Below are 27,410 nucleotides of genomic sequence, written 5' to 3' on the forward strand. Positions count from 1 at the left end.
AAGATGACTTGGCGTGAAAATGGTGTAGAGAGGTGATGCCGAAAGGTCTGCCAGTTCTCCTACCCTGTGTGCAGATGTGATTGCTAACAGGAATACAACCTTCATAGTAAGAGAGTCTAAGTCAGATGTGGCCAAAAGCTTGAACGGGAGCCACGTCAGAGTGTCTAGGACCAGCTCTAGGTTCCAGGGGTTGTCTGTGTTCAGGGAACAGGTTGGTCAACCCTTTGAGAAATCTTCTCGTAGTGGGGTGCGAGAAGACAGTATATCATTCGATTGGTTGGCGGAAAGCTGTGATAGCCGCCAAGTGCACCTTGAGAGACGACAGAGAAAGACTGAGGTGTTTGAAGTGCAAAATATATTCCAGAATGGAATATAGAGGTGTTCCATGAGGATCCGAGTTAGTGTGAGAGCACCATTCACTGAACCTTCTCCACTAATGAAGGTAAGTATTATGGGTCAAAGCTTTTCTACTATGTAAAAGAACGTGGTCAACAGCTTTTGAGCAACTTATTCTTTCATGTTGGAACCCGTCAGGAGCCAAGCAGACAGAGTGAAGTGATCTGGTTGCGGAAAAAGCAATTGCCCGTGATCCTGTGTCAGTAGATCGGGCCAATTGGGAAGACAATACGGAGGATGAGGCAACATGTGGAACAGGTAAGGAAACCAAGTCTAGCGCGGCCAGAATGGTGCTACTAGGATTAGTGTTGCTCTGTCCGCAGCCAGTTTCTCTAGGACTTTGTGGATTAGGGGAATGGGTGGAAATACATGGTTATTGACCCCAGTTGTACAGAAAGGCCTTCTCCTTTGACACAAGGCCGATGCCCACTCTGGAGCAATAATGAACGCATTTCGGGTTGTACTGCGTGGTGAAGAGGTCCACCGCTGGATGGCCTCAGTGCGAGAATATGTTCCATAGGATGTTGGGGCGTAGCTCCCATTAGTGCTGTTGGGCAAAGTGCCTGTTGAGCGTATCTGCTGTCGTGCTATTGTCCCCAGGGAGGTATGCTTCTGTAATCATGATATCGTGTTGATTACACCAATTCCACAAATGCACAGCTTCCCTGCAGAAAGTACGGGAACAGGCTCCTCCCTGCCGGTTTATATAATAGACTGTTGTCATATTGTCCGTAAGTATTCGCACTCCCTGGCTGCGTATCCAGGGGAGGAAGTGGTTGCAGGCATTGTACACAGCTCGTCGCTCGAGCAGGTTTATATGGCAGAGAGATTCCTGGGTTGACCAATGGCTTTGAGCTTGTCTGTCCGGCATATGGACCCCCCAGCCGAGCACGGATGTGTCTGTTGTGACCTGGATAGTTGGCTGGGGTTTCTGGAATGGTATACCTGTCAACATGTTGTGGGGGATGGTCCACCACCTCAGGGATTGCTTGACCGTGCTTGGTACAGTGACCAGTCTTGTTGAGTTGACAGCACTTTAAGGCCTTGTCGAATGATCGGGCTCTGAGAAGACAGTCATCCAGGTAGGGAAAAATTATGATTCCTAGTCAATGTAGGAAGGCTGCTACTACCACCAGTGTTTTGGAGAACACCCTGGGGGCTGACGAAAGACCGAATGGCAGGACTTTGTACTGGTAATGTTGGAGCTTACAAAGAATCGAAGGATGCGACTGTGGGCCGGGTGAACTGTCACATGGAAATAGGCATCTTGTAAATTGAGGATGCAAGCCAGTCTTCTTGCTCAAGTGCTGGTATTATGGTTGTTAGGGTCACCATCTTGAAATGCTGCTTTCGTAAGTATTGCTTGAGATGGTGAAGGTCCAGTATAGGCCTCCAACCCCCAGATTTTGTCTGTGTTAGAAAATAGCAGGAGTAAAACCCTCTCCCTTGGAAGGGTTTGGGTACCTCTCTATTGCTCTGATGTCGAGCAAATGAGCTACCTCCTATTTGAGGAGGAGTTTGTGAGAGGGGTCCCTGAAGAGGGATGGGAGAGGAGGAGTGGTAGGAGGAAGGGACGTAAAGGGAATTACGTAGCCCACTGTTATTAGCTGCATGACCCATCTGTCTGTTATTGCAGCTCAGCGATGGTGAAAGGGCCTTAAGCGATGGTGGAAAAGCATAGTACTGGCATTCGAGACAGGTAGTATTTGAATGGCTTGGAATCCCTCGATCCACGCGTCAAACTTGCTGTTTCATTTGTTGTTGATTTGTTGGTCTGGCGGCTTGTGGCCATCATCTTTGAGGCCGTTGCCTAGGTCATTGGTGCTCGTATTGTTGTGGTTGCGCATAAGAGAAAGGTCTTTGTCTCTGATAGGGTGTGTACTTTTTCCGTCAATATGGAGGCGAATACATGCCCAAGGTCCTGAGCGTGGTGCGCAAATCTTTGCCGGAGTGAAGCAGCTGGTCTGTCTTGTCCGCAAAGAGGCCTTGTCTGTTGAAGGACAAGTCTTCGACTTTAGATTGAAGGTCCCTAGGTATCGCTGACATGTGGAATCATGAGGCCCTGCGCATTACGACAGATGTTGCTGTCGTCCTTGCTGCTGCATCCGCTGTGTCCAGAGCGATATGAAGCGTTGAACGAGAGGCGGTCTAGCCCTCTTGAATGATAGCTTTGAGCAGCTGTTGCTTAGTGTCTGGAAGGTTGTCGAGTAGGGGAACTAATTTCACGTAACTGTCGAAGATGTGGTTCACTAACAGCACCGCGTAATTGGCCATTCTGAGCGTTAGAATGGCCGAGGAGTACACCTTTCTGCCCAAGAGATCTAGGCACTTGTTGTCCTTATCTCTAGTGGTGGTTTTGTATTGAGAGGCTTTGGCCCATTGTTGAGCTGCGTCGACAACTAAGGAGTTAGGCTGGGGTGGTTAAACAAGAATTCCATCCTATTGGCTGGGATGAAATACTTTTTGTCAGCCTTTTTATTGGTCGGCAGCTCCGTGACAGGAGTTTGCCATATCTCATTGGCAATTTCAAGTATGGCCTCGTCCAGTGAGAGAGAGCAACCTTGGAAGAGTGGGAGGAAGGATGTAAGTTTTTCAACAGATGATGTCGTTTCTGTTGGACCTTCTTTAACTGTACTTTCTGGGTGTCGGCTACCCGCCTGAATAACTCCTGAAATTCCTTCAGGTCATCTAATGGTGAGGTGTCTCCAGTGAGGATGGCATCGTCTGGCGAAGAAGACGCCACCTCCATAGGGGACCTTTGATGTGATATCTCTGTGTCAGAGCTGTGCATTGCTTCGACGGTGAGCTGTTCTGTTGGTGGTTGATCACCAGATGGAGTAGGTGGTCTGGCTGAGGACAAGGTGGGGGATCTGCTCCTGTCACAAGATGTGAATGACGGAGCTGGTGAAGGTGAGATGCAAGTTGAGTGGGAATATCACTCACAGTGGCTATGGTATCTATGCCAGCGATCATCATAAGAAGGTTGGCATCTATGCCTGTGGTCTTCCCTGTATGTAGAGCATCTGGAATATGAGGGAGACCTTGGGAATCTGGATCTGTGCCAAGAATACCAAGGAGATGGCGAGCTATAGTATCAGTGACAGTAGTGCCTTGGTTGGCAGCAGACACTAGGGTGGAACCGCCTGGATTCATGCCGAGTTGGAGGTGGAGTAGGGGATTCGGGGGGAAAAGATCCCCTATTGCGGACTCGCTGCTACTCCTCTGCCAGTGGAAGAACGGGAGAGTTGCATAAGAGGCGTTGGTGGTGTCATCCTAGGTGTTGAAAATCAGTGCGAGTATGGAAGTGTTGTAGACTGCTACGCTGGTGCCGATGGTTCTGGTGCCGAGTGCATTGGTGCCAACTGTGCCAGTGCCTTAGGTGTCGGTGCCGGTGGAACCCTGTGCATCGCTATGGTGCGTACCGGTGCTCAGTTTGTTGATGCTGAGGAATGAGGTGCAGGCTGCACCGATATGGTCTCCAGTCCCGGCGTCGGTGCTGGTAGGTTGGAGGCAGATGGGGCCGGTACCGGTCCTGCGGCTGGTGCTGACATCGGTTCCGGCTTAGATCTCGGTGCCCAACGCTCCTCTGGACTCGGTGCCAATGTACTATGCAGCAGTTTGTCTTTATGTGCCTTTCGGGCTGCCACTATAACCGAGATGCCCGGCTTATCTCCAGTGCTCACTCTGAGCGCTGGTAAGGAAAGAGATAGCGATCGGCCCTTTTCTGGGCTCGTCACCTTGGGGGAAGGCCGATGAGTTGTGGCGGGGAGAGACGGCAGGTGAGCTAGGTTTTCCGCCTGTGGTCAAAGCGCCTTATCCAATAAGAGCATCTTGAGTCGCATCTTCTGGTCGCGGCGTGCCCTAGCCGTCAGCTTCATACAGTGTGGGCACTTTTGGGGAATATGCCCTTCCCCTAGGCACTTTATACATGAGGAGTGCCCGTCTGACGCGGGCATTGACTCCCAGCACATCAGGCATTTTTTGAAGTCTGGTGATCCAGGAATGGTGAGAGGAAAAGGTGGGGTTTTTTAAACGCGCTAAGCTAACTAGAATCTAACTACTGTAACATTAACTATAATCTTAACTAATTAACTTTATACAAATTCTCCTCTTTCAGTCCTGACAGGATCAACGCATGAGGGAGCTATTTCTCCACCTGTGTCCGAAGATGGTCAGAAAGAACTGGTGGGAGCCGGACCGCGCGACCAGAAATGGCGGAAAAAGCTGCAAGATGGCCACTGCGCATGCACGGTCTGGCAGACAACAGCTGAAAGATTTCTGAACTGCAGCGCCAGGACGAGCCTGACACCCACAGTGGAGCACTCACGGGGACACTACCCAAAGAAGTTACAGCTAACCTCAGACTAAATGCAGAGGAAACAACCATCTTAAACTCAATCCAGACTGGTATAATACAATGTTTATGAAGAGAGAGACTTGAAGGACAAGTAGAAGTGTTTCCTACGTATCTATTACTGAGGATGTTTTTCAATCATTTTGTCCAAGTGGTTTAAAAACTACGTGCATTTTTGGACAACAAGACTGGTACTGTAATGTTAAGCATTCAAGATAATCAAAAGAACTTTTTCCCCTTACCTTGATTCTGAGGTCAGACTATGGTTACCATTTCATTTGCTACAGCAATGTGTATCCCATGTCCTCTACACTGGACTACAAGAGGCTAACCTTAAAGAGCATTTGGAAGCTACAGCAGGTACAGAATGTAACTACCTGCCTGCTGTGTACAGACTGCTAAACTACCTATAGCAGTTTTATAGGAATCTCACTACCTTCCTTTTCAACATTCAGATGCAACTCACAGTGTTACATGATCTATAAAACCCTACATGGCTTGAGTCCTGGCCAAGAAACCATCTCCCCTCAATGAACAATGTAGTAGATGAGCCAGAACACTTGGGAGCTGATGGCAGATATTGTAGTGATGTTTACTGTATAAAACTCACTACATGGATTAGATGGATTGTGTCCTAAGGCCTTACAGGCGCTAGATAGGCCACACACAGGGCCAGTAGGAGGTTTTTGCTTGAGGAGGTGTTGATAGATTGCTGTTTAGCTCAGTAATACACAGACTGAGGCTCAGGAGCCTCTTTAACAAATCTCCTATGGCTCTTTGCAGCACATATTAAAATATCATGAAATATCATTATTAACCAATCTGAACATTTTTACTACATTAACTATTTATAGGACACCTGGTCAGTCATTCTGCTGTGGGAATGAATTCTCACTACTGTGACTCTTTCAGGTAAGGCTGATCACAAATTTGGCTCCTGAATAAATAATGTCTTTGTGTCACTGGTTTAGCTTTTCTGGTGGCCAAGGGATTTTTAGTATATAAATTCTGTAGAAATTCTTTAAAATTATTTAGTTGTGACTTGAATCTTTATTTTTTACTTTGTAAAAAATACATCTCTATAGTTATAAAGATTTCTCTCTCTCACACTATACATTAACATAATTGCATCTACTTACCTCCAACACATAGTTTACCACACATTCTAATCTCACATAGAACCAAATTTACTTGCATCACAAGCAGCTGATATTTTATATTGCTCATATGAGAAAAAAGTTAGATCTTCCATCCTATTTCTAACTTCACAAACCTACAAGGACACTAGATACAGTATTGTACTATATGCAATCTATAACATCTAGCAATTACTTTCATTCCATCAAACTGTGTCTCCACTCTCTGTTTAGGAGAAAAGTAACAGATCATTCTCCAAGAAAGTACAAAACTCTAACATTGAATATGTTTATGGCAAGTGGTTCATACACTAATAAAAAGGGACCACTCAACCACTGGAAAAATAGATATGCCAATAATAGCTACTATGAAGTTATTTTACAAAACTTTGAAGACTGAGTATATCCACCACTTTATACACTCCATTCTTACAATGTACACATAAGAGAGGCACATGATTCTAAATATAACTGTCACATTACCGAATTGGAGGGAAGCAGCCAGATCGCTGCTGCACCCCTAGGTGGGGGTGTTGGCCCCAGAAATTGGTATAAAAGGGAGCCATGTGGGGTATTGAATGGGAGCTTATTGTTTGCTGATCTTATGTACGCTATTTATGTGAGTGTATAATGTCTGTGTGTGTAGGTAGGAATCTGTAATCTGTGTGGAAGCTGAATATTTCTCTGAATGTGGTTAAGCATTGCTATGGACAGGCTGATTAGTCAGGCCCTGTGGGACAATGGCACTTGATGGACCAAGGACACACCCAAAGAATGGGGGCTGTCACCTGAGAGCAGCCAGAAGGAAACACAGAGATTGGCCTCTGACCAGGTGACCTTCTGCATACAAGAGGAGGCCAGGAAGAAGGTATAAAGAGGCCATATGGTCGATGCCATTTTGTTCTCAGCTCAGCACTTCATCCCAGAGGCAGCACTGCAAGGATCGAAGAGCCTGGAAGACCTGTGAACCCATCCTGATGATAGGATGTGCAACAAGAACTCTTAAACCAGCAGCTGTAACATCTCTGCTAGAGCCTGCATCGAGGACTGGGAGATTCTGTGCATGTAACGTACTATTCTTTAACAACCTGACTCTCAGGCTTTTCTTTCTTGTGATAATAAACCTTTAGTTTTAGATTCTAAAGGATTGGCCCAGCGTGATTTGTGGGTAAGATCCAGAGGGTAAATTGACCAGGGATCTGTGGCTGGTTTCTTGGAACCGGACAGAACTTGTTCGGGGTAGGTGGGATTGGGTGCTAGGACCCCCACCTGTTTATGAGGTCCGGGGCCATCTGGGGCACGGATATAGCTGGGATGTCGGAGGGGTTTTGCTCGTGAGGCTTCAGGCAGGCTGCTGAAGTGCTCTGTGGGACTGGTTTGTGGCCTGTTTGGAGACGTCACCAGTCTGAGGGCTGTAAGGAGCCCCGGATTTGAGCAATTCGCCCTGAGCGGGCGCCCTCAGCTGTGCTCAGACACAATAACAAGGAGTCTTTTCTTAGAATATGGGGCCAGTAAATAATTATCTTAATTTGAATGGGATCATTTAAAAGTTAGGCTGTGTAATAATTTCAAAAAAACAAGTAACATAAGCACACACCTATCTTTGGCTTTTAAATTGCATTAGAAAGCTTTAGTGTCCATATATTTTCTCTTCTCCATGATTCTATTTATCAAAATAACTTTAAAAGATGATGAATCTTTGCTTAGAAAGCATTCGTATTGAATAAATACTTCTTTTTTCATTTCTTCCCTTATCTGGAATTGAATATTCGGGCCTTCATCAGCTGAGAGCTATGTAGCAAAATAATAGTTACATTTCTTGGCACTTAATATCTCTGGTGTATGCAAGAGGAAAATATGAACTCACACAAGACAAGAAGTCAACAAGCTAGGAAAAACTTTGTTCAGTAATAATGAGATTATTAACAAGAAAATCAACCAACTTTTACCTAGACTGAACCAATTTTACAATTTCCTGACTAAATCTCACACAAAACACATCAAGATTTTTTTTAAACTGTGCCTGGAGATTTTCACATGTATGATAACATTTCTATTAAAACAGAACAAACTTGAGGGATTATATCAAATCAATTCCAGTGGGATTTATGTCCGCTCTAATCCGCTATTCAGTCTCAATCTCATTAACATACCAGGCTTAATTGGCATTTCATCCCTGCATTGTGTCTCCAAAATGAACAAGGTGTAATTATGTTAAAAAGAGCACTTCAACGGTTTTAGTTTAATTCATGTCATTCATCCGCATCAAAATGAGCGCAGATGTTCTATTGCGGGATATAGCAAGAGATGAGCGGCTTTGAAACCATACTTTTTTGTTGAAAACTTTATTTTAAAAAAGTTATTTAAGTGTAATGTACAACACAGTATTTTCTTCCTTTGTTTCAGTTGCTATACAGCATTAGTTTTCAAAAGCGGGTTCTGCTTAATTTGATTTTTCATTTTCAAATGAACAGCTGTGTTTAATTCTAAAATCTCTTTGTTTAAACATACAGAGCCCAGAAAGAGTTTGAACAAAACATCTTTCTGTAAACACTTGATTACCAGGAAAGGCCTGTTTTTCAAAGTAATCTAGGTTTTTTTGCTCTAGGTTCTCTTTTGAAAAGAAAAAACTTGCATCACTTTTCAGATGTCAAACAACAAAATGAACAACCATTTTACTAATTGCATGGACTTTTTGTATTCAAGGTAAATGAAGAAAAACACAAAAGGATTTTCACCCACTACCAGAAATGTTAGTGAACGCAGTTAATAGGCATAACATTAGCCTTTAGAAAATTCTCCCTTTCTTGGCTTATTTGTGAGCAGATAGAGTCACCGCCAATATGAACAGAATAGTCAGATATAAAAATATACTGCAATTTCCTGGACAAACTTATTGAATTAAGTTAAACCTCACTGAATTAGTTTGGTATCTCAGTAGCTCAAAGTAAAAATGCAGATGTTTATGAGTTACAGTGGGATTGTATTTAACATAAAAAATGTACACCTTGGGAACTCATATGAACTTCAAAGAACTATGTGAAAAATGGGCCAAATCCAGAATGAACTTTTAAAGTTACATTGGTTTCCCAGGACATCTCTAGCAGGAGAGAAATGCAAATCCATCTATTCCAGTTATACTTCTGAAGCTTCACCCTGAAGGGGGGAACTTTTATTTCCTCATTTGTTACATCAAGACAGATTTTAAAAAACTGTATAAAGAAGGGACTCTCAGACTCATGGGATTCACAGAGCTGGCAGGGACCTGTGCAGACTGGAGAAACCCCAGTCAGAAAGAGTAAAGCAAATCTTTGCCCTAGAAGGGCAATGTCTGAGAAGCCAAAAGCAATACGAATGGATGCCTTTACTGAACCATAGAGAGGAAATAAAAAATGTATTTTCCCTGAACTGTGACACATACTGCTTAGTGAATTTGTAGGTCCAACAAACCCACAGAAGCTAAGAATGCTAGCATTAAGACTCATTTAAGAAGGGCTTTCTAAACAAATGTCATAGTTCATTAAAGCAAAAGCTCTAGTGACTGTCAATTAAGTGCCCAAATGTCTGCCCAGACTTTCAGCTTCAACACTCATTTTTGCAGACACACATGTATAATGGAACTGTGTTTATTTCCTACAAGATCCATACAAAAATGAGGGAGTTTGGTTTTATGTTCAACCTCAGCACAACTTTCATCGGTGACTACTGAAGAAAAAAGTATTTTGTGGACTTAAATAGCCTTTGCATTTGTATTTTCTTCTGTTATCCACAGTAGAAAGCTTTACAAAAAGCATAACAATTATATAATTTTATAATTTCATAACCACATGCTTCCCATAATAAGAGAATTTAGACTATCAGGTAAACATATAATTAGGGAATTATTAAAATGAGTGTATTATTCACAACAGACTGACAATAACAGTTCCAAAGAAGCAATCAGATCAAATAATTAAATATCTTCAAAACATCAATTATGCAGCACAGTGGCTACTAACTCATTAAAGATGAGTATGAACAAGCATGAAAGCCTGAAAATCCAGACCCAGTAAACCACTGGCTCAAAGCCTGACCTAAAAGATTATTAAAATGGCTGTGGATAATCAAGGAGTAATTTAAGGTAACTCACTGATGTCAAAATTCTTCCATTAAAATTTTAATTGCATCTCAATTTTACAGTTTTCATGCTCACTTAAGTCATCTGTAACAAGTCAGTTGCCACTATGGCCTGTTGCATCAATGTTTGAAAACATTTCTATGTAATTCCCTGATCCGATTGCTCCTTTGGATCAATTATCAGATTCTGGGGCATATGTTAGCATGCACTTCTGTGGTATTGTGCACCAGGCTATGTCTCAGGCTCCCGCAGGTGTGGTTGGCCCAGGTGAACAAACCAACCCATCATCCCCTGGACAGAGTAACCACTCTACCACTCTCCAATGGTGGTTAGACCCTCTCAACGTGTGCAATGGGGTTCCTTTCCATGTGCCCCCACCCACGTTAACATTGATTATAGACACCTGAGATCTTGGCTGGGAAGCCCATCTGGGCAAGCTGACAACGCCAGCTGTGGTCTCAGGCACAGATTCCCCTGCACATCAATATCAAAGAGCTAAGGGTGGTAGGGTTAGCCTGCAAAGCCTTCGGGACGGAGCTTCATGACAGGAGTGTCAAGCCATGGGAATACGGTCTCTGGAACAGAATACCCTAATAGCATCCTCATGTGTTTAAAACAACAGGGGTTAGCAATATGGGTGCTTCTATATGGGTGCATTTGGCTGCTATCTTGGCATTCCACCCAGGATCAGGGGGCTGCTCAGTGTTTGTAAACCAGTTGGTGGGGAAATTTCTTAAAGGTCTGAATAGATTGTATCTGCACATAAGGGACCCAGTACCACAATAGGACCTGAATCTAGTGCTTGCAAGTTTAATCTTGGGCCTGTTTTTGAACTGCTGATGACATATTTCCTGCTGTACATGTCAATCAAGGTTGTCTTTCTGGTGGCTATCACCTTGGATAGAAGGGTTTCTGAGCTTAGGTCACTAATGTATGAATCTTCCTCTACAATGTTCTTTAAAGGCCCCATCCAGTGTTCCTCCCAAAGGGGGTCTCCCATTTCCATGTTTCCCAGGACATCTGTTTTTTACCCTCTCACTCCATGCTGAGAGACTGGCCCCTACACACCCTGGATGTTAGGTGGGCAATAGCCTTTTATCTAGAGCACAATAAGCCCTTCAAGAAATCAACCCGTTTGTAGCAGTAGCGGACAGAATGAAGGGGTTCCAATCACCTCATAGGGGATTTCTGCTTGGATTATGGCCTTTATCTGCACATGCTATGATTTTGCAAAGATTTCCACTGGTCCATTTTCCACCCACTCAACGTGGGCACGGGCTTTGTGAACAGCTTTCCTTGCTCATGTCCCAGTCCAAGACATTTGTAGAGCAGCTACATGGTGGTCTGCTCATACTTTCACTTCTCATTATGCAATCCAACACCATGCTAGAGATGATGCTGCATTTGGAAGGGCAGTTTTGCAGACAGCAGACCAGCAAACCCTGACCTCTCCTCCGTATAGCAGTTTGGGAGTCACCTAACCTGGAATGCACATGTGCAATCACTTGAAGAAGAAAAGATGATAACTGATTTCTTCAAGATGTGTTGCTCATGTCCATATCCTCCCACCTCCCCTCTGTCAGAGCAATTTCAGCAAAAAGGATCTAAGGGACGGGATGGTCGGCAGTTGGCTACATACCATGCGTACTGGTGCCACTCTAGGGGTTTCCACCGCCAACCTACAGGTCTTGCCAGGAAAAGCCTTCCAATGACCACCATACTGTGAACCAATAATGGCGCGCTTGGCACAAAGTCAGCCTGCTTCAGTCCTGAGGCACCAAATGGGGGTGCAGGAACGTTTCCATAAGGAGTTCTCCAAGCCAAAATTCCCTGTCCCAGCATGTTCTTGGCTTGAAAGCTTTGCAGAACTTACAGTTATCTATCTGCATGTTCAAAAGCTTCAGAGGGATAGCCAAGTTAGTCTGTAACTAGAAAAACTTAAACAACAAATAGCCTTGCAGCACCTTAGAGACTAACAAAACATGTAGATGTTATCATGACTTTTCATGGGCACAACCCACTTCTTCAGATAATGAATTATCTGCCTAGTGTGCCACTCCCAGACACTTGGGACAAGATTTGTGAGGGTCCCTCATAGGCATAAACTTCTGGCACTTTACATATGGGTTAAACCTGTAGAGTCAAGGCATGCCCTGGTCTGGGGATGGGAGAAACAAACAATTCCTGGTTGAGAGCTATTTACAAGTACTAACTTACAAAATAATTAGCACTTAACTATCTTCACTATAAAGCTAGGGAACACTTGCTCTAAGCAAGAGACAGAGATAGCTCCAATGACCATTATGGTAAGAAGGAATTGAGGGGGGGGGAATGGTTGGCAGTGGACTATATACCTTACCATACTGGTGCCACTCTAGAGGTCTCCACTGCCAACTTATGGGTCCTACTAGAGAAAAGCCTTCTGATGACTGTGCTTGCAGCATGCACACACAACATGGAATGCACATGAGCAATCATTCAAAGAAGAATAGAAAGGTTTCCTAAACATTAACAGTCCATGCTTTTCAAAAAACCAATAGCTGGCACTTAAAGATGCTTTATCAAAATAACACAGACAGTTGGACATCCATGATGTAAACCCTTTCAAATCCAATACCATATATTCAACTTATGGAATAAGCAAATTATACAAAATCTTGTCCCTTCTCTCTCTCCTCCCCCCCCCCCCCCACCCCCCACACACACACACTTATCAAAGTCCAAAATGACTACACTATGCTAAATTCTAGATTTTTGTTAAGGAGAATAAAAAAAATCCAGGCTCTTTTTTTTTCTTTTTTTTTATAAACAGTTTAAGCTACAAAATGTACAATGCAGCTATAAGAGAAAATATGGGTTTTTTTTTCTATTTCACTGGTAATGGCTATGAAAAGTTATAGGTGTAAACATATTTAAACAAAAAATGCTGGAAATGGGACTTAATGACTATGACATGTGACAATGCAAAAGTAAGTGAGCTGTTCTAGGGTAAGAGTACTCCAAGTGAGAAAGCTAAGAACAGTTCACAGAAGGCCTAGAGCATGGACCAGTGACAATATCTGCAGAGGCAGGGCAGCTATTAACAATACAAACTGCAATCCTATATAACACCATGACTTCTATGAAAATCACCATGATTTTAACAAGTCATGAAGTCTTGGGGAGTAGCCAAGTTAGTCTGTAACTGAAAAGACGAATGGTCCTGCATCACCTTAGAGACTAACAAAAAATGTAAATAGTATCAACATTTTTTGTTAGTCTCTAAGGTGCTACAGGACCATTCATTGTTTTTTATATTTTTTCAAGTCATCAAGTGTCACTGTTAAAGAATTAGTACCAGGTGTAAAGAAGATTTAGATAAGATCTCTAGAGCCTAGGTGATCTCCTCAGATGTGAAATGTCAATGAGGATTCATAGAAAGGGTAAGTAAATTTGGGACTTCAAAATAATATGAAATTTAAGTCTGTTTTTAAAGTTCTAAAGCTTTAAAGAAAATTGCCTGGAATTCAATAGTAATATGTATGGGAAATCAACAGTGGGTAAGTGAAAAATATTTCATGTACAGTTGGGGAGGCTACAAATCAACCTTTTTCCTGGTAAAATCAAAAAAGCTAAAAGGGCAACATAAATCAATGTGACTAAGCAGGGACATAAACAATAGTACAAGAAAGAATATTTTTTTAAAAATATACAAAGAATCTGGGAAGCCTAAAGATTGATGAAGTTAAAAAAAGTCAAAAGAAAATTACATAGGAGTACAAAGGATTAACAGTAAACTTCAGAAAATACCAGAAATAGCATAATTTCCAATATACAAAGTTTAGAGACAAAAGATAAAAGAAACACCTGTGAAATTTAATTGAGAGTTTTACCAAGGATGGAGAAATATTTTTATTAAATAGGTGCAGGTACTCTGTTTCTATCTTCATAAAGAGTAGACTGTGGAATTCTGCTTATGCTGGTAATCAATTTTCCAAGGACAACAGAAGGCAGAGCTAGGTATTGAATAGATAACACAAAATTTTAGAAAAGGTCAGGTGTACCAAAGGCACAGAAAGCACCGCACTGAGACAACAGAGTGTCATCACATTTTTAAAGTCACATGCTCATATTACTGAATGAAGTTTTAAAACAGGATCCTACACGAGCTCCGAAGTTCAAAATGTATCTTCAATCCTTTTCAGCTCACACAGCATGACAAGGGAAAAGAGAAAACACTCAAGTTAAAAAGCAACACATTTTAAAATGAAAATAGGAAACATTTTACCACCACACATATTAAGGAGGATCAGTAATAAAGCATATTGACAGAGACCAGGGATATAAGCAACTAATCAACTAGTCCAGGGGTGTCCAACCTGTTACAGGCAAAGAGCCAAAATGGGGGAAAGGGGGGAGTTTGGTCGGGCAAAAGAAAAAATAAGAGCAAGAGAGAGAAGCCCCCCAGAGCTGTTGAGTACAAAAAAAAAAAAGGACTTTTAAGGACCCCTTTAAGAAACGTGGTTAACGGCTTTTTGGCCACATCAGGCTCCCACCTGTCGCCACCATCTTGAACACAACATTTTGAATGGCCGCACCGGACGGCTCCCCTGCCCTGGTGAGCACAGGGAGCCAGGGGCCATTTTCCGGGGCGTAGGGGCGGCTTCAAGAGTCTCACTTTCGGGGGGGGAAGCTGCATGCGGCTCATGAGCTGCGGGTTGGCCATGGCTGTACTAGTCAACTAGATGCTTTCCCTCCTCCCCTGCTGCTTCTATCACAAAGAGGCAGCAAGAGGGAGGAAAGGGATGGGTGCTGGAAGTAGACATCTTAAAAGCCGGTTCCCCGCAGCTACAGCTCTATGGGAGGGAGCAGGGGCGCAGCAGCAGCCAACTTTGAAATGTACAAGAGTCCCTGTTCGTGCTCTTATACATTTCAAAGCTGGAACACTGCGTGGAGCCCCGGGCGCCACGTGGGTGCTTCCACTTTGAAATGTACAAGAGCCCCAGCAGGGGTTCTTGCCAATTTCAAAGTGAAAGCACCTGCATGCAGCCTGGGGACAGCAGGCAGGGCCGGCCTTAGGCCAATTCACCTGATTCCTCCACATGGGGCCCCATGCCTAAATGGGCCCCGCGCCCTGAACCTGGAAGTGTGCCGGGCGCCATGGGGGACAAGTTAATATTCAGAGACGGGGGCCCTACTGCAGCAATATTTGGAGCTGGGTCTCTCCCCCGGCTCTGCCTGGAGTGGACCCCAGACCCCACCTGCGGGCGCCCCTCCTCCACGCGCGTTGAAGACTCTGGTCCCGCAAAGTGGAAGGCAGAGGGTAGAGGAGGGGGAAAACTAGGGGGAAGGGGTGGGAGAGGAAGGGGCTTGTGAGGAGGGGGAGGAGGGAGAGAGGAAGGGGCTTGTGCAGAAGGGGAGGATAAACAAATCCCAGGGGGCCAAGTGCAGACAATGAAAAAAGGGCAGGAGAGGAGGTGTCAGTGGGAGGGGGGACAGGGTGATTGATGATGGGAGAGGAGAAAGTCGGATCCGCGTAACTCGGGGACTGCCTGTGCTTAATTCGAAGTAGGCATTACTCCTCGTAGAATAAGGTTTAACTAGTTCAAATTAAGCGCTCCGCTAGTTCGATTTAAATTCGAACTAGCGGTTTGTATGTATAGCCGCTATTAAAGTTAATTTGAATTAATGGCTGTTAGTTCGAATTAACTTTGTAGTGTAGACATACCCTTGGGTGCCACACTGGCATATCCAAACAAGCCATATGAACTCAGTACAGGTGCACAACACAAAATCCATTCTGCTCATGGGAGGAAACTCTTCGGCTATGTCTACAGTGGCAGCATCTTGCTCAAGGGTTCTTGTACAAGAAGTCTTGCGCAAGAACATGTCCACACTGCCATGTGCGAGCTGTGATTTTGCGCAAGACCATCCATGGCAATATGGACACTCTCTTGCGCAAGAAAGCTCCAATGTCCATTTTAGCCATAGGGGTTTCTTGCACAAGAAATCCCTGATGAGCATCCACACTGCCCTCTTGCACAAGAGAGCTTACACCTGTTAGAAAAGAGCATAGCTCTTGCGCAAGACACCCTCTCTTACCACGCCATACTGTAAATTTCCTTGCGGAACAGCAGGCAGGCAGTGTGGCTGCTCTGTGGGTTCTTGCGCAACAACAGCTGTACTGGCGCAAGAAGCCACGAGTGTAGACATAGCCTTAGAGGGAACACTTCTCCCAGCCTCTCTGCCCTCTAGTTAATGTCACACACATTGGGTTAATGCAATCGCAGGATACTTGCACGAGGAGGGTTTGCTGGGGGGGGGGGGCCAAACTAATACCTGTTGGCAGGAGGATGGTGGCAAAAGTACTTTGAGAGGGGTGACATGACACCTTTTACTTCTGGTCATGTGTCCATCTTGCCCAGAGTGTGTTACCTCCACAGGTCTCCAGAGGGGGTGTGGCTAATGGGGGTCGGTGTGTGGTTAACAGCGGCCAGGGGACGTGGCTAATGGGGCACCACCAAAAATTATACAGATCTCCTGCCCCCGGAGAAGGAGTGAGTTTAGCGCAGGGTTTTCCTGTGCTGCGGGGAGGGGGAAGGGGGTGTCGTTGGGGGATTTTTTTTTTTTTTTTGGTCAACCAAAATTTCTGTGGGTCCCCGTCAAAATTGTTCGAATTGGGCCCTGCACTTCCTAAAGCCGGCCCAGTCAGCTGGGGACTCTCCGCTGGCTCTGGGCTCCACATGATGTGCCAAATTTGAAATGAACAAGAGTACCCAGTGGGGGCTCTTGTACATTTCAAATGAGAAGCACCCATGTAGAGCCTGGGGTCAGCGGGACTCCCCACTGGCCCTGGGCTACGGCCACATTCCAACTTTGAAATGCACAGGAGCTCTTGAACATTTCAATGGTAGAACACAGAAGTTCTTATCAACTAACTGAATAGTTGATGGAAATCTCATCGATTATTTGAATAGTTAATTAATCGAAATTTAATATCCCTAACAGAGACTAATAAACATCAGAAAAGAATTATTCATCTCTATGGCCAAAAACCATCCACATTTACACTATCTAGGATAAAAAATCCAGAGTTATCAAGAAACTACCATGCAGGCCAGCCCATGGCTATATAGAAATACCTATGGGTATGTCTACATAGCAAAGTTATTTTGAAATAACAGCTGTCATTTCGAAATAACTTTACTAGTGTCTACACAGCCAAACCGCTATTTCAAAATTTATTTGAAATAGCAGAGAGCTCATTTTGAATTTGGTAAAACTCATTCCACGAGGAATAATGCCAAATTCGAAATAGCTATTTCGAAATAAGTGCTGTGTAGACACTTATTTCGAAATAGGGGACCTCCAGCCTTCCCAGGGTGCCCTGGTGGCCATTCCAGCCTCAACCAAAACACTCTTCTCCCTCCCCCCTTCCCAGAGCCCTTAAAGGAGTTGACTCTGGCCACAGTGCCTGTGCCAGCTCCAAGCCTGCCAGCCCAGAGCCAGCAGTCACTGCCCTGACCCAGTGGCCCCAAAACATGAGCCAGCAAGCCACTGGCAGCCAGACCTCCACCACTCCCCAGGAGCAGTCTGCCAGCTCCCAGGAGCTGGCCAGGGCCTGGAGAATGTGGGCGCCTTCCTGGTCCAGGGTAGAGATCATGGACCTTATTCAGGTTTGGGGGAGATGCCCCCAACGTCCATGATCTCTGCACTAGATGGAGGAACATGGCCGTCTACGGCAGGATAGCTGCCTGCCTGGCCACCAAAAGCCACATGCGAACCCAGAAGCCGGTTTGCATGAAAATCAAGTTGGTCCAGCGAGACCCCCAACCCTGAGCCCTGAGCTTCCCCCCTCCCTTCTTCCCCTTGCTTCCCACTTCTAGCTCCCTCCTTCTAGGTTTCCTCCTCCCCTCTCCCACCCTCTCCCGCCTCCTTTCCCTAGTCTCACCAGAGTTTCATTCATTTCCCCTCTCTCCCCCCCCCCATTTTTGTTAAATAAAGAGAGTTTGTGTTCATGAAAATACGTGTATTTTTATTTGACATCCGGAAGGAGGATTAGGGAGGGCTAAGTGGAAGGACGTGAGGGAGGAATGAGGCACAAGCCCCCAGTCAGACAGACCAGGGAGGCTCTTAGTGCTCCTCAGGGTGGAAGCTCTCCCACAGAGCCTCCTGGGTACTGACAGCCCCCCGATGGACCTCCCAGATGGCAGCCTACAGAAAGTGCAGCCAGGCTCGCAGCAATGCGTCCACAAGAAGCATCAGAGTGCCATGGGGCAGCTCTGGCTCCATGTTGCAGAGTGCTGTGGTGTCCTGAGTGAGGGCATCCAGAGCACGCAAAGACAAAATGCTTTGCTGTCCTCATCGAGGTAGGCAAGCAAGGAGGGAAAGCTGAGAACTGTCTGTCCAGGGGGTCTCTTTAAGCACAAGCCTTACATAGCCTCAGGCAGCAGCCACACAAAGTAACTCCTGACCTGATGCCCTGCCGGACCAAGTTCCAGCCAGCCTTAAATGCGATTCAGAGTCCACTCAGTGTGGACGCGTTATTTCAAAATAACTTATTTCGAATTAACTATTTCGAAATAAGATATTTCGAAATAATCCTGTAGTGTAGATATACCCTATGTGAACAGATACACTGCATTGTTTTCAAATTCCACTGAAGCATTCATTGATTTAAATAACTGACAGAGACAGACAGGACTTCAGACCAGATGGACAACTGGTCTATTCCAGTACAAAGTTCCAGTGTTATCATCAGTCAGGAATATCTCAAAAATCATTGCATTGCTGAATTAATTTATAGTGTCCCTTTGTTTCTAGATGACACATACATTCCAGCTCATGCCTGAGAAGCACACAACACAGCCTGAACACTATTATTCAAATCTTCATGATCTTAACTGAAAAGAAAAAAAAACCTTCTGATTTTTTAGGTATCCCAAACAATCTTTGATAAACTGGCTCTCCTCTGATCCTTCCCATTATAACAGCAGCTCACAAATAAAATGAATGTAATCAGAAACCATTGAAAAATGTTAATGGTTAATGTAAAATGATAAAGCTCTCAAAACCCAGCATCAACATCTACCTTCATTCACTACTAGCAGAAACAGATCATTTTTTTGAAGTCTTTATTTTTTCACATTTCTGTTTCCTCCTCCTGTTTCAGAGGGGAAGCTGCATTTCAGAATTCCTCAAAACACCAAACTCAGACCCTGTGCCCAAGCTGCATCCCTTAGCTATCAACAACCTACAATCAAGCACAGGTAATAATCATAATACTCCTAATAGATTTATATCTTTCACCACAGATTGATAGCTGGTTGACAGTAAAAATACATATATTTCCTGTACTAAGACGTGAAAAATCTTAAATTTTTCATGTCTAAATAGTATTTTCGCAAAAGAAGGCTCTCTCATGCTGGGCTAGCGATTTCATTTTTTCAGTGTTTAATTTACTCATGAAGACTCTTGCCAAACCACCACTTTTTTTTCCAGGATTTAGCCGGGGAGCAAAGTGGTCAAATGCAACCAGAAGCACAAATACTTTTGTAACCCCCAAGGAGATTACCTAGATTCCTCGGGCTCTGTCTGCTGGCAGCTCAGGGACAGGCACTCTGAGTTTGCCTTGGCTCCCCCTCCCTACCAGAGACAGAGTCTGCCTGGCAACCCATAGGGAGTGAGATGCCCCTCCCAGGAAGAGAAGCCATTGTTGGAGGAGTGTGGAGCCTGCCAGGGCAAGGGGAGGGCTGTCTGTGTGGGAGCTAGTAAGCCCCAAGCCTGCATGCAGGGTGTCCCCCTTAGGGACTAGCCTCTAAGGACCTGAAAGCAAGATCCCTCAGCTGGGTTTAATTTCTCCACTGTTGATTCCCAGTTTATAGAGTTTGCTGGGAAACTTCCCCAGCCAGGCTGAGTTAGCTCTCCAGCTCCCTAGGTGAGACCAGTCACCACATGGTCAGCTCTGCTCTGCCTGCTAGTTCAGGGCTGCTGCCTGCTGTGTTTGTGTCTAAATGCCGGGGTAGGAGATTACAGTTTGAGTTTTAGTGCAGTGGTGTAACTTGCACCTTGAGCTTTACAGCCCTTTGTGGTGATGGGAAATTCTGGGATCAAAGCAGCCTGATTCCTCCTGCCTGAAGAGGATCCCTGCCAGAAGAGATCAGCCCCTCTGCAGTGACTGAGTCATCTCTGAACCCGAGGCTCATTCATGGAGCATGTGAGTGCACCATCTTTTAGTTCATCTGTCAGGGACTTTGTTTGGGGATTTTATAACCTGCTGCATACTAGACCTATGGAGGGATTTACCACCTTCTCTCACTTGTGAGTCCATTGGGCTGTAATGGACCCTGTCAGCCCCACTGCTGAACCACTGCAGAGAAGAATTTTGTGGTCATAAGTCATCAAGGGTCCCAACAAAGTACGCGTACCAACAGGACACTAACTTTACAGTTGCTGGGCACCGGTGAACCTAAAAATAGTGTTTTACCCTGTTACGTTATATTTGTCTCGTGTTCAATATAAATTGTGTTTATTATAGTGTATGTGTTTGTGTTATTTTCTGGGAGTCTCCAACTATCCGGCAAGTACATGGGGATTACCCTGGGCTGGAATTTTCCTCCCAAGGTGCCCTGGTGACCCTGCCAGGAAGGAGTGAGGGGGGTGGAGGCACCTCCAAATAAATCCATAGGAAAAAATAAAGTTAAGTGGGTGGCGGGATCCAGAAGAACCCAGACCTATCCATCAAAACCTGTAAGCAGATTGGCATTAAAGAAGGTAACCAGGTGGAGAGGGAGCGCTACACTTTCTAAGTCATCATTTGATATGAGGCTTACATACAGCAGCTACCAGGTTCTTATGGAATAAGTGTTGTTAGCTTGCTATAATCTCAGTTAAGGCCTTCTCTCTCAAATCATATTAAAAATCCTTAGCAACTCTTCATGCTTTAGAGTCATGTGAGAAATTACCTCTTGAAGCACTTGCAACTGTTGTATTATAGCTGCTGCATGTATTTAGCTGTTTTTATTATTATATTTCGTACAGATAATTTGAGGAGCAACTTGATTCTGTTTTTAATCATTCTTAACTACTGGGGGGAAAAAAAGGAAAAACATGCATATAAATGCTACCGGCCCACAGTACTACTTCTGGTCTTCTGTCAGAATGAATTCAGCTTAGCACACAACAAAAAGTTTCCTGACAAAGCAAGCTGAAAAACCTCTGAATTCACCCATAGCCCTTTAAAAGATCCGCCACCACAGAGGGCTTTTAGGTGGAACCTAGTGAATATTTTTTTTGTATTCTGAAGGCAAACTGTTCCTCAGTTTCAGATTGAAACATACTGTACAAGCAGATCACCATGGCCCACAGCACATAATTCACACAAAAACAAGTGCATTTCTCATATATCTGTATTTTCTTTTTTTTCCCTCTCTTTCCACTCCTTGCCCCAAATAACCTATTCAGTTTTCAGCTTTGTAGGTGGCAAAGAACACCCAGAATTATTAGCACGCTATCAAAAATAGTAAGGAAGACAAGTTGTCAAAAAGAAGGGTTTTATTTACACAGAACAGATAGACTGTGCAACCAAGAAAAAAAATGTGAACCATGATACCTGGATAAATCCCAGACTGATAACACTGCCTAGGAATCAAGGACCAGATTTTAAGAAGTGATGGAAAATTCCAAAATGCACAAAATCTTTCAGATGTGTGATGTAAGAAGAATAATATAGATTTACGGAACTATAGATTTTTTTAAACCTCAAAAATTAACATCCACCTATATGAACTGAAAGATCCAGATTTCATGTTGCTAGCTCCATTCTTGCCCCCAACCTGTTGTATTAAAGGTGAAATACATATAGTGAATTAGAACGCACACAGTTGGGAGACCCTGTAATACTTCTAAACAATATTGGATCTACTGTCTTCCACTGAGAGCCTTTCCTTATCAAAGCACAAGATCTGGCTGCCTGAATGGTCTAAGGCCAAATTTTCAAAACTGCCAAAGCAACTCAAAGGCCTAAATCCAACTGACTTTTCATGAGACTTTGGCTTCGAAATGCCAAAATAGCTTTTAAAAATGGAACAGATTCACAAACCACTTAGACATTTTTGAAAATTTTACTTTGCATCTTTAGCCTACTCAAATGAACACCACATACCTTGGGGGGGGGGGGGGGGATTAAAAGCAACGAATGGTCCTGCAGCACTTTAGAGACTAACAAAAAATGTAGATGGTATCATGACCTTGTGTGTGCACAACCCGCTTCTTCAGACCTCTAAACAGATCTTAAAGTTAGAGTTTGAATTCACCTCTGTGACAGACCGGGCCGTGTCTGGGCATAGCTGAGGGCGTCCGCTCAGGGCGAATTGCTCAAATCCGGGGCTCCTTACAGCCCCCAGACTGGTGACCTCTCCAAACAGGCCACAAACCAGTCCCACAGAGCGCTTCAGCAGCCTGCCTGAAGCCTCATGAGCAAAACCCCTCCGGCACTCCAGCAATAACCGTGCCCCAGATGGCCCCGGGCCTATACACAGGTGGGAGGTCCTAGCACCCAATCCCACCTACCCCGAACAAGTTCTGTCCGGTTCCAAGAAACCAGCCACAGATCCCTGGTCAATTTACCCTCTGGATCTTACCCACAAATCACGCTGGGACAATCCTTTAGAATCTAAAACTAAAGGTTTATTATCACAAGAAAGAAAAGCATGAGAGTCAGGTTGTTAAAGAATAGTACGTTACATGCACCGAATCTCCCAGTCCTCGATGCAGGCTCTAGCAGAGATGTTACAGCTGCTGGTTTAAAAGTTCTTGTTGCACATCCTATCATCAGGATGGGTTCACAGGTCTTCCAGGCTCTTCGATCCCTGCAATGCTGCCTCTGGGATAAAATGCTGAGCTGAGAACAAAATGGCATAGACCACATGACCTCTTTATACCTCCTTCCTGGCCTCTTCTGGTATGCAGCAGGTCACCTGGTCAGAGGCCAATCTCTGTGTTTCCTGCTGGCTGCTCTCAGGTGACAGCCCCCATTCTTTGGGTGTGTCCTTGGCCCATCAAGTGCCATTGTCCCACAGGGCCTGGCTAATCAGCCTGTCCATAGCAATGCTTAACCACATTCAGAGAAATATTCAGCTTCCACACAGATTACAGATTCCTACCTACACACACAGACATTATACACTCACATAAATAGCGTACATAAGATCAGCAAACAATAAGCTCCCATTCAATACCCCACATGGCTCCCTTTTATACCAATTTCTGGGGCCAACACCCCCACCTAGGGGTGCAGCAGCGATCTGGCTGCTTCCCTCCAATTCGGTAATGTGACAACCTCTCTTCCCAGGAAGGTTATATTACTGACATTTGAAAGAAGAGTATAAAGCTCAACCTAAATAAAACTGCTCCTGGGTTTCCAGGATCTGCATGCTCCAGAACCTATATCCTTTTAACTACAGAGCCACTACCACCTCCATTAGATTTTCATATAGAGCTCCCTTCTCAGATCACAGGGTGTAACAGAAGATTATTCTATCCTGTTACAGGATTCAGTTTATTCTGAGTCAGTCCAGCACTCATGTAAGGAAAGAACTAATATCTGTGAACAGAGTCAGGAGTTAGGAGATTTTCCCTCACACAGCTCTAACAATCTATCTTGTAACACCATTCCTGGTGTATGGGTGGGCAAATATACCAAACCCTTTTTTAAAAAAACTGACCATCTATATCCACTCACAATTACTAGAAGACTATGCTAGTTTCTCTTGGAACCAAAGCAGTTAGTATCTCTACCCAGATCTTCAGAAAGAAAAGGCTAATGAGCTAAATTACTGACCAGCCTACAAGGTAGGGGAAGAACTGGCTCTTTTTTGCAATTTACACACTAGTATTTCTTTGAAGTTTAATGCAACTCTCTAGGGAAAAAAAACATTGTTCCCAGCCCATCTCTACCCACCACCATCTTTCAGATAATCTCATAAAGTTAATCACCCAAGAGTGGTTATTCCCACAGTTTAATAAACTCCCTCTGCACTGCAGTCAACTACAATGCAGCCATACAGTCAGAATGATAAATACCCTAGAATGGCATGGAAGAGCCCAAGATACACAGCTTAATTTTGTTTGCTCCTAAGCCTGAAGCCACATTTTCCTCTCACTAGATATTCAATATTTGCTCACAAACCTCCCATTCCTCTGGGCTATAGCGGGAGTCATGTCTGCACATCTCTGACCAGAGGATGACAGAGATCAGATGTGGACTATAAACAAACTGCATCCTGTTTAGGACAAGCTGCACAGAGGAGCTTGGCATCACTTCATTGTTCCAGGAGGAAAGCTCGTTTCAAAATTGCTTGCTTCTGAAAATTTCTTCTGTCTCCTGAAAGATGGCACGCTAAGACAGAGATCTGTGTAATGGGCAGAATTTTGAGTTCTAATTTGGACACTGATGGAATTAACAATTTTCAGTGAAGAAATTTAGAGGGCTTGTGACGGGGAAGCCGATCCCCGCACTCCAGTCAGCTGGCAGCTGTAGGGACGTGGGTGTAGGGACGTGGCTGTAGGGTGCCGGCAGCTGTAGGGACGTGGGTGTAGGGTGCCGGCAGCTGTAGGGACGTGGACGTGGCTGTGGCTGCCGCGAACAGTAAACGGCCTGCCGGCGGCACAAGCACCGGGGGGCACGGGACACAGGTGGAAGGCGGGAAAGGGGAGGACAAAGCCCCTGCAATCACTGGTGGCCCGTGGCGCCCGCCAGCTGGGGAGATGCTGCCGCCGCCGCAGAAAGCGGCTGGCCAACAGCACAGGCACGGTCGAGCTCGGAGCCAGGCAGGAGGATGCTAGGACCCAGGAGGGAGCAGCCAGTATGCTGAGTGTACGGGGGGGGGGGGAGGGCAGGACGCTGGCTGGGATGCTCACAAGAGAGGCAGTTGGGAGCAAAAGGGGGAAGGAGAGCAGGGTCTGGCTGTGCTCTCATCCCTCGCAGATGGAGAAGGTGAGCTCGGAGGGTGGAGGGTGCCAGGAGCAACGGACTCCCAGGACGCCAACTCCAACTGCGACAGCATTTCCCCGAGAGGCGAGCGGAGCAACCCGACAGCAAGCGACCAACCCGGCCAAACCAGGAGCTGAACAGTAATAGCCCGAGCTGCAAGGCGGGGAGCATCAGCGTGACTAGCCGCCCGGGACTGCAAGAGAGGGACAGAGACTCAAGGGAAGAGACTCAGAGGTGGAGTGCCAGTAGACAGGAATGAAAGGACCCTGCCCCAGGGCTCCAAATCACTGTGTTCTCATTTAAAATAACTGGATGAGAAACTGCAGCCATTTGTTGTGTTCCATCCAAACTGTCATGGCAGACACTGTGCACTTCAAATCACAGGATATTACAAACCAACTCAGGAATCTTCCTAAAATGCATTTTAGTGTTATGCCCATTCAACCCTATTCCCCTCTTCTAAAATACAGACAGCTCTATGCAAACTCAGCTGCCACAAAACAGATTATTCTTAGAAAAAATGTTCTTTTACAGGTTGGACCTCCCTGGTTTGGCACCCTTGGGACCTGACTGGTCCCAGATGAGGGATTTTGCCGGACCAAAGGAGGTCATTTTTGGACCTATGCTACTGACCCCGCTGGCCTCCCAGCAGGCTCCTCACCTACTGCTGGCCCTGCTGCCCCACTTGGCAGCCATCGCTGCTATGGCTCCACCGAGCACACCCTGGCACTGGGGCTCCAAGCAGCCATGCGCACTGTGTGCTGGGGCTCAGGACAGCCACATTCAGGGGCTTCCTGAGCAGCAATGCGTGCCGTGCCAGGGTGCCCAGCCCCACTGGGCAGCTGCTTGGCGGCCCCGCCATCAGTTCCTTGCTGGCCCCACAGGGATCCTTATTGCTGGCCCGCCATCGGTACTCTCTGGTCCTGCAACATCCATGCTGGACCATGGATGTTGCCAGACAGAGAATACCAGTTAAAAGAATTTCAACCTGTAGCAGCATCAGCAAGAGCCTTTGAAAAAGCACATTGTCCTGTTTTCCAGGCTATTTTATCCACTACGCCCAGAGCTGGAATGGGTTTAAAAGATAAAAAGTTGGAAATTCATCTAACAAGCTACTTTTACTCTTTCCCATCACTAGCCCTGAAACAGGCTAGACACAGCCAAGAATGAAATAATACGCATCAAGGTCACACAGCACCATGATAGGCAGCCTACACTCCCATCAAACATCACAGCCCACTCAGTGCTTCTCTAATAATAGTCATTTCATTTTTAAAGACCCCTGAAAAGGAAATTAAAATTGGGGGGAGGTGTCGTCTGTCATGGCTGCTTCCCCACTCTGGCATGATAAATGCAGAAGTGGGGGCCAGCAAGTGTACCCCAAAGCCTTATCTACCAGGCTTTGGTATAAAACTTGCCCCCAAGATCTTAAAACCCCTAGATCTTGGGAATAAAACTTCCGCTGCCACCACCCAAATGTTGATAAAGAAATCAGGGGGAAAGATCATTTGGGAAATCTTGCCCCTAAAATAAAAATCAAGGCACACAATTAACCACTGCTAGGTTAATAAAAAGAAAAGGAAGAGCTTTTATTATTACAACAAGATTCCTGTTGCAAACATATAGGGAGGTAACAAAATATACTCACGGAGAAACTCCATGGGCCTAGAACTTAGTTACAAAGAACAAGCCAAAACATCTTTTAAACAGTGCCAGATCTCAGATCCCATACCCAATCCATAAAACAATAAAACCTAACGAAACTACCTAAACTTTACCCTACTTACAGAAAATGAAGAATGGTGTCTTGGAGAGAGAGAGACATGCTTGTCCCTCTCTGTGGCTGCAGAGAACTCTGAGACACAAAAGGAGAAAGGAAAAAAACCCAAATTCCTTTGTCCCAGTTTGAAAAGTCCCACCTACATTCTTATTGGTCACTCCACCTGGCTAGGTGTAGTTAACCCCTTAATCCCCAGGCTGCTGGCTAACCCTCATAATCATGACATGCCCACCAAATCACAGACGGTGCTGGACAGCCTCTGGCCACACTGGCTGTGATTTCTTCCTGTAGGTCTAAGATAAAACAGCACACTTCACTAAACACCTGAAGACATGAAAAGTAAGCAAATGCTTCCATATCCATAGAGTACCATCACAGCTATACAGAGAATATTAAGTAGTTGAGTCCAGAAATGCCTCATTAACCAAGCAAACTCTCAGTCTCAAAATCAAATTTTGAATAGCGTGGGGTCTTGATCTAAAGTTTAATTGACCAAGTTCTGTGCCTCTTGCGAAATACACCACTGTCATACACCAGGCCAGGTCTTGGCACCGCTGAGGGTGTCAGCTCAGGGCGAGTTGCTTAAAACCAGGGCTATTTACTGCCCTCAACTGGGGTCCTTTCCCAGGCACCCCTCAAATTATACCGAGCACTTC

General features: G+C 45.1%; 1 protein-coding gene across 7 annotated transcripts in view; it reads right to left on the minus strand.

Moving 5' to 3' along the window:
- Positions 1-27,410, minus strand: part of MAD1L1 (mitotic arrest deficient 1 like 1) — a 749,374-nt gene that overhangs the window by 565,093 nt on the left and 156,871 nt on the right. Inside the window, exon 1 of one of the 7 annotated variants that reach the window (XM_089769281.1) lies at positions 26,762-27,054. The exons of the other annotated variants lie outside the window; for them this stretch is intronic. Within the exon in view, the coding sequence (XP_089625407.1) occupies positions 26,762-26,799 (38 nt within the window). The 5' untranslated portion in view covers positions 26,800-27,054. Of the gene's footprint in view, positions 1-26,761; positions 27,055-27,410 lie in introns of those variants that run through there. 7 annotated transcript variants of the gene reach the window in all.

This window comes from Pelodiscus sinensis, chromosome 15 (assembly GCF_052426305.1).
Source record: "Pelodiscus sinensis isolate ZL-2025 chromosome 15, ASM5242630v1, whole genome shotgun sequence".
In the NCBI taxonomy this organism is placed as follows: Eukaryota; Metazoa; Chordata; order Testudines; family Trionychidae; genus Pelodiscus; species Pelodiscus sinensis.